Genomic DNA, 17,783 nt, shown 5'->3' with positions numbered 1-17,783 from the left:
TGCTACTTTTTTCCAGTTGGGAGATTTTTTTGGGGGTGGGGGAGCGGGAGGCAGAGGGAGGGGCACTGAAGACTCCGCCCATGAGCGTCCAAGTGGCGGACGAACCTCACGCTGGGGGCGCGCTTTAACTCACGTTGCTGCGGAGGCATCCCGACGTCACGCCGGCGGCGGAGGCGGGGCGGCCGGATCTTGCTCGCGGCTTCTTGGGCTCCTCCCCCCACCCCCGGCGCCTCACACGCTCATTGTGAGGCGACTGCGGCCGCCTGCCTGTCAAGCTGGTTGAGACCTAGAGACCTTAAATCCTCGGGGCGCGGGAGTGCCAGCCCGCGCTGCCCACGCTGCCTGCTTCTCCCGGGAGCCCCGCGCGCGTGCGCGCCGTCGCCGCCGCAGCCGCTCCCTCCCCCGCCGGGCGCTCCTCCCTCTTCCTCCCGGCGCGGACACGCGCGCGCGCACGCGCACTCGCGCCAGGCCGGCTCGCGCCCTCGCGTTTCGCTCCGGCCCGCGAGACCCCCCTCCCCTTCCGCCTCGCGGCGCTTCCTCGCACCGCCGTCTTCTCGAGCCGCCCCCGGCACCGCGGGGCCTCCCCCACCCCCCGGCCCGGCCGCCAACGGCGGGTCCCCCCTCCCAGCTTCCCGCGCTCTCCCGCCGGGGGGCCCAGCCCCGGCTCCCCTCTCTCTCTCCTCTCTCCCCTCCCTTCCCTTTAATTCCCCCCCTTCCGGACGCTGCCATCATGCTGAAGCCTCAGCCGTCACAACAGACCTCTCAGCCGCAGCAGCCGCCGCCCCCCGCGCCGCAGGCCGTGGCCCGCCGGCCTCCCGGGGGCACGAGCCCACCCAACGGCGGCCTCCCGGGGCCGCTGGCCGCCGCCTCGACTCCCCCCGGGCCTCCCGCGGCCGCTTCCCCCTGCCTGGGGCCTGCGGCGGCTGCCGGCAGCGGGCTCCGCCGCGGGGCTGAAGGCATCCTGGCGCCGCAGCCGCCACAGCAGCAGCAGCACCCGGAGAGGTCGGGGGCAGGCGCCATCGGCAGCGCCAGGTGAGCCGAGGGCTGCTGCGGGCGGAGGCTTGGGCCTCCGCCGGCCACCTTTTGGGGTGCTCGGGGAAGGGGCGGGAACCCCTTCGGGTCCCCCAACTGGCCTGGGGAGTGGAGGGGGGGGACTGTGGAAAGGCTCGTGGGCGGCCAGCGGGGCCTTTTGACGGCCATGTCCAGCCCCGAGGGCCCCAGGCAGTACACGGAGCCCAGGACCCGAGGGGAGGCGGGGCGCATCTCGCCGGCGCCGCCGGAACGGGTCCCGGGATGGGGGGGGGGACACGAGCAGGGAATGGGGTCCCCGGCTCCATTAGCACGAAGGGTCTCGCGGTCCCCGGCTTCAGCCAATGGGGAGTCAGCTGCGGGAAGGGGTCCCCGGCCGGAGCCAATGGAGGGGGGCGCGCGGCCCACAGTTGGACCAATGGAAAGGGAGGGACTTGGAAGCGGGTTGCTACCTCCCCGTTCCCGGGCTGGCCAGTAGGAGGGGAGCGGGGCGGGCGGGGGCCGGGAGGAGGGACTGCGGCCCTGCCGGGCGGACGGACGTGCGCGCGGCTGCGGCGGCTCCTGACCCCGGCCTTCGCGCGGCCCGCTGGCATCGGGGCCAGGGCCCAGAGGGCGTGGAGCGGCTCCTGGGGGGCTCGCGGCTCCGGAGCACACGCCCTGCTCCGGGTGTGCGCGTGTTCGTGGAACCCGGGTGACGGTACACGCAGGCGCAGTGCGCTCTCTCGCGGGCGGGTGGGGGGGCCTTGAGGCGGCCTGTGGGTCTGAGTGCGCAGGCGCAGACCGGGCGAGGCCTCCTGGCGGATGGCTTCTGCGGCTGCGCCATCCCCCAGCCCCGCCAACGGCCCCCTCATCGCCGCCCTCCTCTACCGCGGGTTACATCAGCCATCTAGGAGCAGTGTTACCTGGCCACTGGTGACGCCCGCAGAGTGGGTATTGGGCTGAATGAGGGACGAGGCCTAGGGGGAAGGGCCAGCTCGTCCTCCCCGGGGGTGGGCTATGAGGTTACTGAACCTGATTCTTACCTGTAGTAGGTAGCTGGGGATCGGTGCTCCCAAGGCTTTCTCACCTGCATCTCTGCGGTGGGCTGTCCAGCGCAGTGGCGTTGACCTGTTGGAAGCCTGCAGCTTCCCCCCACCCCCCGAGAAAGTGGGAATCTCGTGTGGCATTGGAATTTAGAGTGAAGTGACAGCTGCTGCTGAGCGGGGTCCTCTTCACTGGCATCGGGAAGGAAGGTGTTGAGTATCAGTTTGGAAGCTCTGTTGATTGACTGGCTGGTAGCCTCAATCAGAACCTTCCCAGTACGTGGTTCTAGCATGTATCGGTCGTTGCTGGTGTATAGGGGATTCAGCACTGCGGTAACACGTGTCCTGTTTCCTTCTCTTACAGGGGCCAGAGCACAGGGAAGGGGCCTCCACAGTCACCTGTGAGTGCCTTTTCCTCCCAGTAGAAAAAGGGGACCTCAAAAACAAATACTTGGGAGTTTGGGGGAGATTCGGTGCAGAAATGGTCAAATGGGCACAGGGAGGGCTAAGTGGGCAGCAATAGAATGTGACAGTTTAGAAGGCAAGCTGTCAACTGGCTGCTCCTTGATGTCTCCGTCCTGACAGGTGTTTGAAGGTGTTTATAACAATTCGAGGATGCTGCATTTCCTTACTGCTGTTGTGGTAAGTGGGGACTTAGCCATGAGTACTTTGAGGAATGTGAGGGGTCTGTTTTCTGGGGCACGCTTTTTAGCTCTTTATCCCACTAGGGCTCCACTTGTGATGTCAAAGTGAAAAATGGCACCACCTATGAGGGTATCTTCAAGACTCTGAGCTCCAAGGTCAGTGTACTCAGATGGTCAGCGTTGGGGAGTTAGAGGACAGAGGATGAGGAGAATGGAGTTGAGACTGTGGACTGGGTGGCAGTGGTGTTCACAGTCCTGGCCGAGGACTTGAAGTTTCAGGCTTTGGTTGACACTGAGGAGTGGGTTCACAGGAGAATGTTGCTGGGAAGTAGTCCTCTTTCTGCCTTCACGTTTCTTGACACTGGATTCCTGACTTCGGGGGATGGGACTTCTGTAGTTTGAACTAGCCGTGGATGCTGTGCACCGGAAGGTATCTGAGCCAGCAGGTGGTCCCCGGCGGGAGGATATTGTGGACACGATGGTGTTCAAGCCGAGTGACGTGATGCTCGTCCACTTCCGAAATGTTGACTTCAATTACGCTACTAAAGGTTGGTGGGGGCCATGGGGTAGGGGAGGGGTGTGCAGGGAGACATGTTGGCTGGATTTTTTTTTTTCTCCTTCTTTACCACCTTTTTATCTGGGGGAGATGGCTGGGATTTTCTTGATGTCTAATACATGATTAGGTGGATTCTGGCTTGTTCATCACCTTTTCCCCTATTTAATTTTTAATTCTTATTCATCACGAACTATTAATACCAAGCTTTTTTGCTTGCTTTTTATTGGTGGTGGATTTTGTTTTTCTTTTGTTCTGGTTTGGTTTTTGTTTTTACATTGTGTTCCTGAAATAAAGGTATAGGAAAAGCTTTGAGATTTCATCTGACTCCTGATTTCAACTCTTCCCCCCCAGACAAGTTCACTGATTCCGCCATTGCCATGAACTCGAAGGTGAATGGGGAACACAAAGAGAAGGTGCTGCAGCGCTGGGAAGGGGGCGACAGCAACAGCGATGACTACGACCTCGAGTCTGACATGGTATGAGGCCCTTCCCCAGAGCGGGCAGTCAGGACGTAGGGTGTGGACAGGCCCACTCGTGCCCAGAGCGTTCTTGGGGAGAAGGGTATCCAATGAAAAGGAACAGAAGACAGTAGAGCATAAAAACCTGTTCTCTTACCCTTATAAGCAAACAGCTGCTGGTATTTATTGCCTGCCAGTCATCTTTGCAGTCTTAACTGTAGACCAGATTGCCACTGGAGGCCCCTTGGATGTACTGAAAAATTTCTCAGATGTGTTTATGCTTTGATGTTTGTGCAAGGCTTTACTTTGACTTTCTGTATGAGTTTTCATGTTGACACTTAGGTCTAACTTATTAGCTCTAGTGTACTGTTTTATTTCTGTACATGCGTGCTCATGTATGTAAGCACCTCATTGAATTTGTCTTATGGCCTTAACTGATCTGTGTTACTTGCCTTTGTTTTGCTTAAAAAGGGTGCCTCATTGAACTTGTAGCACATGTATTCCCCATGTACATGGGCCAGGATGCCTCCAGAGTACAGCTCCATGAGACTTGCTAGGCTTTAGGGTTTGTCAGTTTTATTGGTTAGTGCCACTTTGTGCTGCACATATCTGGTTCTAGTGGGTCAAACGCCCACCAGTGGCGCCTCTGCTTTCCCGTTCTTGGTTTGCTCACATTTTAAAGTCTTTAACCTAGTGAGAGGGGCTTGACATGTCATTGTTGGTTTTAAACATTTTCCCTCCCCCCCCTTCCCCTAGTCCAATGGGTGGGACCCCAATGAAATGTTCAAGTTCAATGAGGAGAACTACGGTGTGAAGACTACCTACGATAGTAGTTTGTCTTCTTACACGTGAGTGTCTTGATGCTTTCCAGGTGGCGTGGTGTGGGGTGCTGGGTCAGTCCCAGAAGGCCGAGCTTTTAGGTGGGACAGACGTAGTCTGCTCATGCTTTTCTGGGGATCCAGGTTGCCCTTCCCCCATTCCTGGTATACTTTGTAAACTGCCCCCTTCAAGGTTTTCTGATTCCAGCTCACTCGCATGGGTTCATCCACCCATACCTTGCCTCTAGAACTTGTATTTACTTATTTGTTTTTATTTCAACTTATTTTTAATGTTTGTTCCATAGGTGGGAATTGCAAACCCATGCAGGTCTCTAGGTGGAACAGTCTAGAAGGATTTTATGTACATGCATTTGGGCTGGGCCTCTTGCTTGGTGGTTTAAGATGCTCCTGCCCCCATTGGAGGACCTGAGTTTATTTTTTTATTATTTTTTTTTTAGATTTATTTGTTTTATTACAAACTCAGATATACAGAGAAGAGGAGAGACAGAGAGGAAGAGCTTCCGTCCGATGATTCACTCCCCAAGTGAGCCACAACGGGCCGATGCGTGCCGATCCGAAGCCGGGAACCTGGAACCTCTTCTGGGTCTCCCACACGGGTGCAGGGTCCCAAAGCATTGGGCCGTCCTCAACTGCTTTCCCAGGCCACAAGCAGGGAGCTGGATGGGAAGTGGAGCTGCTGGGATTAGAACCGGGGCTTTCAAGGCGAGAACTTTAGCCGCTAGGCCACGCCGCCGGGCCCGGAGGACCTGAGTTTAGGTCACAGTTCCCACTTCCAACTTCTTCCGACATAGACACCAGGAAGCAGTGGTGATGGCTCAGGCCATTGGGTTTCTGCCATGCTTCAGAAGGCCTGGCTTCCACCTTTGCCCAGCCCTGGCTTGTCAGGCATTTGCAGGGGGCTCACCAGTGGATCAGAGCATGTTCTGTGTCTCTGTCCCTTGCCTGTTGATAAATAAAAAGCAAAATATTCAAATATCCAGGTGCCTATAGATTAGAGACCTGCTTGGAGCTCTGCCTGGGACCCACTAGATATTGGTTTAAATGTTGGCTGACTTGCAAAGGGAGTGCCTCAGTTGGTTACAGGACTGATGAAAGTCTTTCTCTACTTTTGTCCTTGGCATTGGGATGGTGCTGGTCAGGGTACCCTTGGAAAAGGACAATTCTGAAGAGTTCCGGCAGCGGGAGCTGCGTGCGGCCCAGCTGGCAAGAGAGATTGAGGCGAGCCCCCAGTACCGCCTGCGTATCGCCATGGAGAATGACGATGGGCGCACTGAGGAGGAGAAACATAGTGCTGTGCAGCGGCAGGGCTCTGGGAGAGAGAGTCCCAGCTTGGCAGCCAGGTGACTGCGGGTGGCAGGCATGGTGCTGTTGGGCGTCCCCAAGGGTCCGCTTTGGGCCTTGTGTCTATGAGATCTAGGTTAAAGCATCAATATTTCCAGGTTCTAGATTTAGGGGGCTGAAACCTAGAGAACATTGTGACTTGATATAAATAAGCAGAGCTTTTGAAGCTTGTAGATTTAAGGGGGGGCAAATCTTTTGTGAATCACAGCATATTTTTCTGAATATTTGTTCTTGTTGTAGGTAAACCTTTTTTCCTTAGAAAACTGAAAGCAGGCCGTAAATGATGTGTGTCTGACCAAAGTTGTGCTTTGAAGTATATAATACCACCTTAGCCTTTCTCGTGGTCAGTAGTGGTAGCATTGTGCTGTACTGGCCAGCTTGGTTGGATCAAGGGTGGGGTAGGGTAGAAGCTGTAAGCCAACAGAACTTTTAGCTGAGATAGGCATTCAGGTGGGAGGGACAGTGAAGGAAGCTAGAGCCAGGCATTTGGCGAGAACAAGGAGACCTTGAGAAGACAGGCTTTGCGTTTCCAGAATCCTTGTTGTGGCTGTCCAGCCTTACTTGAGCTCTTTCCCCAGGGAGGGGAAGTATATCCCTCTGCCTCAACGCGTTCGGGAAGGTCCCCGGGGAGGAGTTCGCTGTAGCAGTTCTCGGGGTGGCCGGCCTGGCCTTAGCTCCTTGCCACCTCGTGGCCCTCACCATCTTGACAGTAGCAGCCCTGGCCCAGGTGCTGAGGCACGTGGTATCAATGGAGGTAAGTTAGGGAGCCAACTGGTGAGGGCAGGGATGGTAATGAATAAGATTTTGGGGGTGCATTGTTGGTAATGCATTAGCTGGGGCTCTGCTTCTTACTGAATTTTTTCATTTAAAAATATGTATACAGGCCCTTCCCGCATGTCCCCTAAGGCCCAGAGGCCTCTGAGAGGCGCCAAGACTTTGTCTTCACCCAGCAGCAGGCCTTCTGGAGAGGCGTCCCTTCCCTCTCCCCCTACAGGTAAGCCTGCACAGTGCAAGTGTGTCTGTTGTGCTGCCCAGGAGACGCCTGGCTTCCTGGCGTAGGGTTTAAAGGCCTGGAGCTTGTCCTTTTTTGGACTATAATTGCTCAGTGTTCTCAGGGCTGAAATCCTAGTGTAGCAAGTTATGATGTATCTGACTGACAGATGTCTTGTTTAGATTTGAAGTTGTTGCCAACATTTTAGTTGTTTGAAAGACCTTCCACCTCCTGGTTGGCTACCACAGCCAGGATTGAGCCAGGACAAAAACAGGACTTTCCTCTGAGTCTCCCACGTGGGTGCAGGCACAGAAGCACTTGGGCCTCTAGCTGGCGGTCGTGGGGGTGCCAGTAGTGTACGCGGCAGCTTTAGCCACTATGCCATGGCATCGGCCCTAGTTGACAGCATTTTAAAACAAGAGAGGTCGGAGGTTAAAAGATCAGAAGTTCTGCCAACACCAAGCTTGCTTTACTCTGGGTCTCTAGTTGGTTAGTCTGTAGCCACTGATGTCTGAAACGTTGCAGTGGTTCACGGAGTCCAAAGGCCCTTCGCTTGGGTTACTGCCTTGGGAGTAGTAATTGGGTGAATTCACACAGTGTTAATGGTAATCTTAGACTGATGGCTTTTTCTGAAAGAAGGTCTTCCATCTGCTGGTTCAGTCCCCCAAATGGCTACAACATCCAGAGCTGAACTATTTGAAGCCAGGAGCAGCTTCTGGGTCTCCTGCATGGGTGCAGAGAGCTAGACTGGAAGTGGACCATAACAGGACTCAAACTGGTGCCTGTATGGGATGCTGGCACCACAAGTTGAAGCTTAACCTAATGTGCCATGGCACCAGCCCTACTTCATTTTTGTTTTGTTTTGAAACTCAGAATTTACAGAGACAAATGGCTAAAGCTGGGCTGTCCCTGAGCTGACAGCTTGGAGCTGCTTGTCTCCCACATGGGCACAGGGCCCAAGTACCTGGGCCATCCTCTGGTGCTTTCCCAGGAGCATTAGCAAGGAGCTGGATGGGAAGTGGAGCATACAGGACCCAAATTGGTGCTCAAATGCAATGCTGGCACTACAGGCTGAGGCTTAACCTATGCCCCAACAGCAACCCTGTACTCATTGTTCACTGGTTACTGACCAGCAGTAACCATTGTGCAGCTCCCCCTTTTCTTCCAGTGGGCCGGATGTACCCGCCACGTTCTCCCAAGTCTGCTGCACCTGCCCCCATCTCTGCGTCCTGTCCGGAGCCGCCCATCGGTTCAGCAGTGGCAGCCTCTTCAGCCTCCATCCCTGTGACGTCATCAGTCACAGATCCTACAGTGGGCTCCGTCTCCCCAGCTTCTCCAAAGATCTCCCTGGCTCCTACCGATGGTAAGGGCCGGGAGCTAGGGAGCTGCAAGCATGCGTAGTGTAATTGCAGACATGACCCAGCTTCTCTCTCCTTACTCAGTCAAAGAACTGCCAACCAAGGAACCTGGCAGAGCTCTGGAGCCCCAGGAACTGGCCCGAATAACTGGGAAAGGTGGGTGTGTCTGCTGTCAGAGCCCAATGCCTCTTTGCTTTGGAAGTGCAGTTCGGTTGGGAAGATGTTTGGGATTCAGAAGCAGGCAGTGCTGCTTGCTGTTTGCTTTCTTGGGATTCTCAAGAACTGCTGTCAACTATTTCTTGTTTTACCTTCTTTGCTGTTTTCTCATAGTCCCTGGACTTCAGAATGAACAAAAGCGGTTTCAACTGGAAGAACTGAGGAAGTTTGGGGCCCAGTTTAAGGTGAGAAAAGGAGAAAACTGGGCTTGTTAGCAGATTATGGGGGGGTGTGTACATGAGTACTAGGGCGTGGATGCTTGGTGCAGCAGTTAAGTTGAGGGAGTGCTGGTTCGTCTTGGTTCCTGCGCTTTCACTCCAGCTTTCTGCTAACGCACACTGGGAGGTTGCAGGTGATGGCTTAGGTGTTGGGGTCCCTGCCAGCCACCTGGGAGACCTGGATTGAGTTTGGGCTCCTAGCTTCAACCTGGACCAGCCCTGCCCTTTGCAGGCTTTTGTGTGGTGAACCAACAGGTGGAAGATTGAGATCTCTCTAATCTGTTTTTTTCTCCTTCAAATAAATGAATATAACTTCTTTGAAACAAGTAGGTGAGGTAGAGTTGCTGAGCCTTGAGCGGGGGTGCCAGACAGCTCTGGAGTCCTGACATCGTTGCACATGCTCATCTCCTTCCAGCTTCAGTCCAGCAGCTCCCCTGATACCAGCCTGGATGCCTTTCCCCCTCGGATCTTAAAGGAGGAGGCCAAAGGGAAGGAGAAGGAAGTAGACGGTCTGTTGGCCTCCGAGCCCCTGGGTTCTCCGGTCTCCTCCAAGACGGAGGCTGCGTTGGATAAAGAGGATAAAGCATCCCTGGCAGCGGCAGGGGGCACTGAGGGGCCGGAGCAGCCCCAGCCGTCCTGCCCAAGCCAAACTGGCAGCCCCCCTGTGGGCCTCCTGAAGGGAGACGACAAGGATGAGGGCCCCGTTGCCGAGTAAGTGGGAGCAGCCCTGGGGACACGGGTGTTGGGTGATAAGGGGACAAGCCACAAGATTTACCTTGCTCTCTCATAGACAAGTAAAGAAATCAACGTTGAACCCCAATGCCAAGGAGTTCAATCCTACAAAACCTCTGCTATCTGTGGTGAGAGGGGGAGAGTTGGTTTTCTGTGTGGGGGGTGGGAGGTACTGTGGAGAACTCCTGGCCCCCGGGGCCGTGCATGGGCAAGGAAACGTGCTGTTTAAGAAGCATGTGGTGCTGGATAAGCCACTGGACCTCTGCTTCTTCTTTCTCACCTGTAGTTTAAGACTTATGTCAGGGTTTGATGTGACACTTAACCAGGAAAAAGTACTGGCTGTGTTTGGCTCAGAGCAGTCTTGCGAGTACTATCTGTGTAGTTGGGGGTGGGGCAGAAATAAAACTTTCTCCCTTGTCTCCTACAGAACAAATCCACCAGTACCCCGACTTCTCCGGGGCCCCGAACTCACTCAACTCCCTCCATCCCGGTGCTGACAGCAGGCCAGAGTGGGCTCTACAGCCCCCAGTACATCTCCTACATACCTCAGATTCACATGGGACCAGCTGTGCAGGCAGGAGACGATGGCACCTTGGGGCGGAGGTGGAGGGTTTGGCTGACCTGGCTGATGGACCAGGTCAGGCCTGTTGGGCTTTTGCATGCGTGTCATTGGTCCGCCTCTCCTTGCATCCTTAGGCACCCCAGATGTATCCATATCCTGTGTCTAATTCAGTGCCTGGACAGCAGGGCAAGTACCGGGGAGCCAAAGGTGAGCCAGGGCTGCAAAGGTCATTGGGGTGCTGCATTGTGCCCCCTGGCAGGTGGAGCTTGAGCTGTGCACATTTATTGTTCCCCTCCAGGCTCTCTGCCCCCACAGCGCTCGGACCAACACCAGCCAGCCTCAGCCCCTCCCATGATGCAGGCTGCTGCTGCTGCAGGCCCACCTCTGGTGGCTGCCACACCGTATTCTTCCTACATCCCCTACAACCCCCAGCAGTTCCCAGGCCAGCCTGCTATGATGCAACCCATGGCTCACTATCCCTCACAGGTGACTGCAGGCCCAGAGGAAGCTCCATCCCCACCCCCAGGACTTCAGAGCTTGGCAGGGAGGCGCGCAGTGTTGGAGTGCTGGCTGGGAAGGGAATTGTACTGGTGGATTTGGGCTGACCTCTTGGCTCTGTGGGGCCCAGGTTGAAGCGCTGGGCACCTGAGCCTTGGCTTTTCTGTGCAGTTTAGCTTGGGTGGAATCTGCTTGTTGGGGTGTAGTATGAGCGTTCAGTAAATAAGGTCACGTGGCCCGACCCCAGACAGTGTTATGCCCACATGGCCCAGTTAGGAAGACATGCCTCCCCAGCCTGCTTGGCTGACCCCTTCTTTATTCCCCTAGCCCGTGTTTGCCCCCATGCTTCAAAGCAATCCACGCATGCTGACGTCGGGTAGCCATCCCCAGGCCATTGTGTCATCCTCTACCCCTCAGTACCCTTCTGCAGAGCAGCCCACCCCCCAAGCCCTTTATGGTGAGTTCTGCTGTGCCTGCTCCCCTGCTCTGGACCATGTCCTTCGGCCCCTTCTAGCGGGCTCAGGATGGATTTGCCCTTCTTCCCGCTCCAGCCACTGTTCACCAGTCCTACCCGCACCATGCCACGCAGCTCCACGCCCACCAACCACAGCCGGCAACCACGCCTACCGGGAGCCAGCCGCAGTCACAGCATGCGGCCCCCAGTCCTGTTCAGGTGCCTGCCATGGGGAGTCTCCTGGCTGGGGCAAGAGTGGGTGATGAGGAGGAGGGCTAGAGGAGGGGTTATTGTCTGTCCCACTGAGGACAGCTGACCTGAGTTCTGAGATGTGGTTGGCACTTACCCTTCCTTTCCCCAGCAGCATCAGGCGGGGCAGGCCCCACACCTGGGCAGTGGACAGCCTCAGCAGAACCTGTACCACCCAGGGGCCCTGACAGGCACGCCACCCTCTCTGCCCCCGGGCCCGTCTGCCCAGTCCCCTCAGAGCAGCTTCCCCCAGCCAGCCGCTGTGTACGCCATCCATCCCCACCAGCAGCTGCCCCACGGCTTCACCAACATGGCCCATGTTACCCAGGTAAGAGTCCACAGGGGAACCCTGCTTGGAGTCCTGAGGACACCCACTTGTCCTCGGTCCCTGGTGCCACCCTGGCAGCAGCAGTGCCCCCGGCACTGGGTTCCTGAGAGCCTGTCCGCACCCCCTGCTGCTGTGGTACTCGCAACTCCTTTTTGTTCCCCACAGGCCCATGTCCAAACTGGAATCACAGCAGCCCCGCCCCCTCACCCTGGGGCTCCCCACCCGCCCCAGGTGATGCTGCTGCACCCACCCCAGAGCCATGGGGGGCCCCCCCAAGGCGCAGTGCCCCAGAGTGGGGTGCCTGCACTCTCAGCTTCCACACCCTCACCCTACCCCTACATCGGACACCCCCAAGGTGAGCAGCCTGGCCAGGCGCCTGGATTTCCAGGAGGAGCCGATGACAGGATTCGTGAGTTCTCGTTAGCTGGGGGAATTTGGCATGGAAGAGCTGAGGGGCTGCAGGTGGGGCAGGATGCACGGGTTCTGGGTGGGGAGTGAGGGGTCTTGGAGGCAGGGCTGTCCCACAGGGCGCCCGCCGACCTGCACCTGTCTGTGAAGTATGTAGGGTGGGCAGAAGCCACAGTCGCCGCCGCCAGGGGCTTGCTCCTGGCTCTGTCCTTTGCTTCCCTCCGTCCTCGCTCAGTTGTGATCCAGCAGCCCCCCTCCCCACTGCCTCCCCAGCTCTCAGTGACCCCGACTGTCTCCTGACTTAGCGAGGTAAGGTCAGCGCAGCAGACAGGGCCAGCCTCGGGTGCGGGGGGCTGAGCGAGGGCTCTGGCTTACTGGGCAACAGCGATTGACCTGTGCTGCTGACAGCCCATGAGACACCTTGAGGAGGCCGCTCCTGCCCAAACACCCCGCACACCCCCACCGGACGCATTGGATGAAGGGACAGCTGCTTGGGTTCTAATGCTCCTGCTCTCTTCTCTTTCCCCTCCAACCAGTTCAATCTCATCCCTCCCAGCAGCTCCCCTTCCACCCCCCGGGGAACTGAAGATTGTCCTGGCCGCGACCTGAGACCTCCATGAGTGGAGGGAAGAGTGATCTATGTCTCTTTCCCCCTCCCCCTCCCCACAGCTCGGACCAGTCCCAGCCCCCCCAGCCCCCTGTCCCCTGGGGGAGCTGGGGAATTCCTGCCAAGCACCTTGACTGGGAGGGGCCTGAACAGGGCTGGGGTGGGGGGTTCCTGCTCTGCTCTGCCCTGCCCATCCCCACCCTACCTTGCCCTCCCATCCTCTCATCTAGTCCCCCGCTGGAGACGGAAGATCTTTTATTTTCTATTATTTATAACCTCAGACTTGGGCCCCCAGTTCTTTCTTCCCCATTAACTTGAGTGATCTGCGTGAGAGACATACAGACAGATGCCCCACAAGGATGGTTGGACAAGGACTTTTACTTTTTATTACATAAAAATATTAAAAAAAAATTAAAAAATAAAATTTTAAACTAACTGAACCTGCCTGTGACTTCCTATAGAGAGGTTACAGTTGTGTCTCAGTATATGCTATTTATCTCATCATCTTTCCTGTAAAAACAGGTCAGTTCGTCTTAATGCGAAAGGGTAGGGGGGTCTCCTGACGGAGTGTTATGACAAGGGGTCCTGTTGCCTCAAGGGGCGCCCTTACTGCAGGACCCAACTTGGGAGTTGAGCGGTATCTGCCTCAGCACTGAAGGCTGGTCTTGATGCACAGCTTAGGGTGATCATGGGAGAGAGCAGAGAATTAAGAAGCCAGGAAACACTTCTAAATGGGGACTTAACAGTTTGGGAGAATGGCACCGATGTCTGTATGGCACCAAAGTGGGCAGTCAGGCAGACACTGCCAGTGTGGGGGAGGGGAAGGGTGTGTGGAGCCAGAATGGATGCTGTAGGCAGGGATGGCAATGTTTTGGGCTGGGAAACGGCCAGAAGAAGCCTGCAGGCAGCCTCGAAGTGCTAGCTGTGAGTTGACTGCGACTGGCTGAGTGCTCCTCTCAGTGTCGGGGGAGCCTGTAGATTTGCTATCTACCTTTACTATCAGCGCAGACCAGGAGATCTGTCTAAAGTGTTGCGAAATCTCCCCATCACTAGTTAGCTCCCTGCCCAGCTGCGGTTGCCAGGACATGAACCCCTGAAGGCAGGCTGCAGCTTTTCCTGCTTCTGCTACAACACCAACCCAGAGAAAGTTGTAGAGGAAGCTTTACTCTGGTCAGGAATTGCCCAGTATAGCTAGGACTGATGCTCACCCACCACCTGGCTGTGCTGTGTGGCATCAGTATCCACCTTGTAAAGACAAAACTGTATTCCTTGTACGTATGTATGTGTGTAACCAATATTGGACGGCCCATTCTTCAGCCTCCGACACCTGTTCTTAGAACTGGTGACAGCAGTAGTGACCCATCTGGAGCATAAAGAATGATGTGACTTGCAGTATTCAGTGAGTACTGACTGCATATGTGCTGGGTGCTTCAGGGGCAGGCAGTGAACACAGCCCAGCCCCCACATCACAGCTCAGTGGGGAGCTAACCTAGTCAGCTATACACGAGATGGCTTGGCACCTGAGTGGAGACCCAACTGGTTCCTTGATGAACTCAATCATTTCCTCCACTGTGGCATGTTGCCAGGCCATCTCAAGTTATCAGAGCAGTGATCATGGCTTTATTAAGGATCTGAGAGTAACATGAAGATCTTCCATCTACTGATTCACTCCCTAGCCAGGGCTGGGATGGGCTAAAGCCAACTCAAGTAATCAGGCCGCTGTCCACTGGTTTTTGGAAGTGGAGGAGCCAGGATGAGAACTAGTGCCCTGGTATGGGATGCCCCAGTGCTGCAATTGGCAGCTTAGCTCACTGCATAAGGAGCTGCCCAGGAGATGGTCTCAATGCTTGGCAAGAATTCAGGTGCAATGGCACTGCCCCTGCCCAGGGACTCGGCTCCCTTTGGCACTCTCCCTCAACCTCCATAGGACAGACACAGGCCAGCTTACTATTCACAGAACAGTTTATTGGCCCACCTCAACTGGCAGGCCCGCCCTCTGGGTAAGTGTCCATGGCTGTGCTCAGCTGGGTCACAGCCTGTGCCCACATGGGGCACCAGAAGCAGAAGGGGACACTGGCCAGGGCAGCCCTCAACACGAGCACCTGCGCAGTCCACAGACTCAACTCCACTTGAGGTTCTTGTCCTCCTCGGTCATGGCCGGTGTGTCTGTGACCAGGCCCGTGCCGATGGTCCGGTTGCCATCTCGCAGGGTGAAGCGCTGGCCTTTCTCTAAGATCATTGGCTGCCGTAAGATCAAGCTGAGCTTCAGGTCTTCCCCGGGCATGGCCAGCTCCTGGGGAACAGGAAGGCATAGAAACACACAGGTGTTTGCTGTGCAGGGTCACGGTCATAGATCAAGGGGAAGACTGGGGACCACTTGGGCCAGGCCAGCCCCAGGCACACGCAGCCAGCACGAGGCCAGGGGCCAGCGAGCCGTGCTCCTCTGACAGGCATAGCAGAGGGCTGAAGAGGCTCCAGCTGTGCAGGTCTCTCCATTATAGCACCTGGGCAAGCCCTTGCCAGAGCAACTCTGCTGCCACAGCTAAGGTTGTGCGTCCTTTAACATTCGGCCCCCTGGGTATGTGCCCACTGGCCAAGACCCACCTCTCTACCCCTTCCACAGCAGCAGCAGCAGCCACCAGCTTTTGTCCCTCCAAAGGAAGCCCAGTCACCAAGCTGCCACATTGGACTTGGGCATCCGCCACCTCATACCTTCCCTGGAGGCAGGATGACCCGACAGGCCATGTCCCAAGTCAGAGAGAACATGACGGGCATGAAGTGGGACACAAAGGGTTTGTGGCGGCCACCTTCCTCCTTGCTGAGGATGTAAACCTGCAAGTGGGAGCAATGAGGAAGCGACTGGCCGCAGCTGGCAGCACAGTGCCGCCTCCCTGCAGGGTCCGGCTCAGCTCTGGGCATCACCCGCCAGCGCCCTCACCTGCGCCTCCACCTTCTGGTGGGGCTGGATGGAACCCGGCTTGGCCATGACCAAACCGCGCCTCAAGTCCTCTCGCTTCAGGCCCCGGACCAGGGCCCCAAGGTTGTCCCCTGCCTCTGCCCTCTCGAGGCTCTTGTGAAACATCTCAATGCCTAGAGAAAAGGCAGGGGGAGGAGAAGGAAGATCAAGGGGCACAAGGGAGTGACGTCACTCTGGGCCCAGCCACAGGGCCCCGCATGTGCCAGCTGTACCTGTCACTACACTGCGGAGGCTCTTGCTGTGTCCAAGAAACTCACACTCGTCCCCCTTCTTCAGGATGCCACGCTCCAACGTCCCTGTCACCACCGTGCCCCTGCCTGAAGGACGGCCAGGACGAGATGTCAGCGTGCCTGGGGCTCAGCTCCCACAGCAGATGGGGGGCATGGCCAAGCCAGGTCCTCACCAGGGATGGAGTAGACAGACTCAATGGGCAGTAGAAAAGGCTTCTCCAGGTCACGGGTGGGTACAGGGATGTAGGTATCCACGGCGTCCAGCAGCTTCTGCACGGACTTGACGCCCAGCTCCGGGTCCCGCTGCTGTGGAGGGGTGGGCACAGAGGGCGCACAGTCGCACGCTGTGTTCTCACCAGAGGCTGCGGAGCAGGGCTCAGGGTGCCCAGCCGGCCTTCACCTCGAGGGCACAGAGAGCAGAGCCCACGATGACAGGGGTCTCCTCCCCTTTATAGCCAAACTCGGTGAGCAGCTCCCGGATCTCCAGCTCCACCAGCTCCACCATCTCCGAGTCCTGGACGGCGTCGGCCTTGTTCACGTACACCACGATGTGCTCCACCCCGATCTAGCCCGTGGGGAAGCGACAGTGTCCAGGGCAGCCCCACCACTCCTACCACCACCACTAGCTCTGCCTCTGCATCCACCAAGCTCCCAGCGTACCTGTTTGGCCAGCAGCAGGTGCTCGCGGGTCTGGGGCATGGGGCCATCGTTGGCTGCCACCACCAGGATGCAGCCGTCCAGGGGGGCGGTGCCAGTGATCATGTTCTGGGAAGGAGAATGGCAACAGGCAGCCCCTCCTCTGCACCCCACATCCCCTGCCTGCACCATCTGGACACTTCCACCACACCGCTACCCAGCACCTTGCCAGGACTGCGTTTACCCCTCACCTTGACATAATCCGCGTGGCCCGGGCAGTCCGTGTGGGCATAGTGGCGGGCAGCCGTGCTGTACTCCACATGGGCTGCGTTGATGGTGATGCCCCTGGCGCGCTCCTCGGGGGCGTTGTCAATCTCCTCATACTTCTTGAACTTGGCCCCGCCTCCCTCAGCCAGAACTAGAGGGAAGGGCAGGGCTGCAGCTCAGAGTTCCTGGGTCCCACACTCCCCGGCTCTGCCCCTCCTACCCTCATCCAGGACTGGGATGAAAAGGAAACCCAGTCCAGCCGCCACCTGCTAGCCAGAGCTAAGGGGAGTGCCCTGTAACCTGACCTTGCAGAATATTCTCCAAAAGCTAGAGACCACTCAGGACACACCCGCTCCTCCAGCCAAGTCATGCACCACAAAACTGCATTTTCGTGCAGCCCACCCTTGCTGACGCCCAGGTCTCCCCCAAGCCCCGCGTCCAGCAAGCCTCAGCCCCCGCCCCAGGCCCGCTCACTCTTGGTGATGGCCGCGGTCAGTGTGGTCTTGCCGTGATCCACATGCCCGATGGTCCCCACGTTCACGTGCGGCTTGTCGCGCACGTATGCCTTCTTGGCCTCCACGGCCAGGCCGCGGCACAACACCGGCCATGCCCGGGCCTGCAGTGGCCGCAACAGACCCTGCAGGAACGGGGTCTGACTGGCGCCGAGACCTGCCAAGACACACCACACGGGATCGGGAGTGAGGGCGTGCATGGCGCCCGAGCCCCGTTCACCCGCACCCGCGCCTCCCGCGTGCTCCCCGCCCGCCATCGCCCTTCCCCAGCCCCTCACCACTGAAGCGGGGTGTCACGCGCAGCAGGGCAGCGGCGGCCGCCATGGTGCTCGGCCTCGCGCCCCAGGGGGTACCGGCACACGGAAAGCTCGCGCGTGCGCGTGCAGGCGAGAAAGGACACTCGCGGCAGCGGGCCGCTTCCGGCGGAAGTGAGAGGCAGGAGCGCGAGTGTGGGTGCCTCTAGCCCCTAGTTGTCTATGGCCATTTCCACCGAGTTCCGGGTATCCGGCCCGATGTGAAGCGTCCCAGGAAGCCCTGGGGCGTCATGGGAGTTGTAGTTTCCAGGGTGGCGGGTTCTGGGTTCTTGTTCTGGGAGTACAGGAGGGAAGGCAGCGCTGGTCGGCGCCGACTGGCTGACGAATTGCCCTAGCC

The 17,783-nt window shown here is 57.5% G+C and overlaps 2 protein-coding genes across 28 annotated transcripts; one reads left to right on the top strand and one right to left on the bottom strand.

The window, feature by feature from the left end:
• Nucleotides 1-450: 450 nt before the first annotated feature.
• On the top strand, nucleotides 451-12,947 carry ATXN2L (ataxin 2 like). Of its 27 annotated transcripts, none has more exons than XM_058680926.1 (24): nucleotides 451-1,032; nucleotides 2,416-2,452; nucleotides 2,637-2,693; nucleotides 2,780-2,851; nucleotides 3,093-3,243; nucleotides 3,603-3,727; nucleotides 4,466-4,557; nucleotides 5,688-5,888; nucleotides 6,468-6,643; nucleotides 6,773-6,883; nucleotides 8,031-8,243; nucleotides 8,323-8,394; nucleotides 8,569-8,639; nucleotides 9,088-9,383; nucleotides 9,463-9,532; nucleotides 9,832-9,978; nucleotides 10,101-10,173; nucleotides 10,265-10,452; nucleotides 10,792-10,921; nucleotides 11,016-11,137; nucleotides 11,280-11,495; nucleotides 11,661-11,904; nucleotides 12,177-12,212; nucleotides 12,440-12,947. In XM_058680926.1, the coding sequence occupies exons 1-23, from the start codon at nucleotides 731-733 to the stop codon at nucleotides 12,206-12,208; spliced, it is 3,198 nt and encodes a 1,065-aa protein (XP_058536909.1). In that variant the 5' UTR covers nucleotides 451-730; the 3' UTR covers nucleotides 12,209-12,212; nucleotides 12,440-12,947. The 27 variants fall into 27 exon arrangements, with proteins under 27 accessions (XP_058536909.1, XP_058536897.1, XP_036348734.2 ...); XM_058680914.1 differs by having other exon boundaries at nucleotides 12,054-12,212; XM_058680931.1 differs by having other exon boundaries at nucleotides 612-1,032; nucleotides 11,661-11,850.
• A 1,507-nt stretch (nucleotides 12,948-14,454) lies between these two features.
• On the bottom strand, nucleotides 14,455-17,558 carry TUFM (Tu translation elongation factor, mitochondrial). The gene is made up of 10 exons (XM_004587124.3): nucleotides 17,411-17,558; nucleotides 17,095-17,289; nucleotides 16,605-16,771; nucleotides 16,378-16,482; nucleotides 16,118-16,282; nucleotides 15,891-16,023; nucleotides 15,700-15,804; nucleotides 15,449-15,600; nucleotides 15,223-15,342; nucleotides 14,455-14,803 (listed from the first exon to the last, which is right to left on the bottom strand). The coding sequence occupies exons 1-10, from the start codon at nucleotides 17,454-17,456 to the stop codon at nucleotides 14,630-14,632; spliced, it is 1,362 nt and encodes a 453-aa protein (XP_004587181.2). The 5' UTR covers nucleotides 17,457-17,558; the 3' UTR covers nucleotides 14,455-14,629.
• Nucleotides 17,559-17,783: the final 225 nt, after the last annotated feature.

Source organism: Ochotona princeps, chromosome 24 (genome assembly GCF_030435755.1).
Source record: "Ochotona princeps isolate mOchPri1 chromosome 24, mOchPri1.hap1, whole genome shotgun sequence".
In the NCBI taxonomy this organism is placed as follows: Eukaryota; Metazoa; Chordata; class Mammalia; order Lagomorpha; family Ochotonidae; genus Ochotona; species Ochotona princeps.
This window is presented reverse-complemented; position numbering and strand designations above follow the sequence as displayed.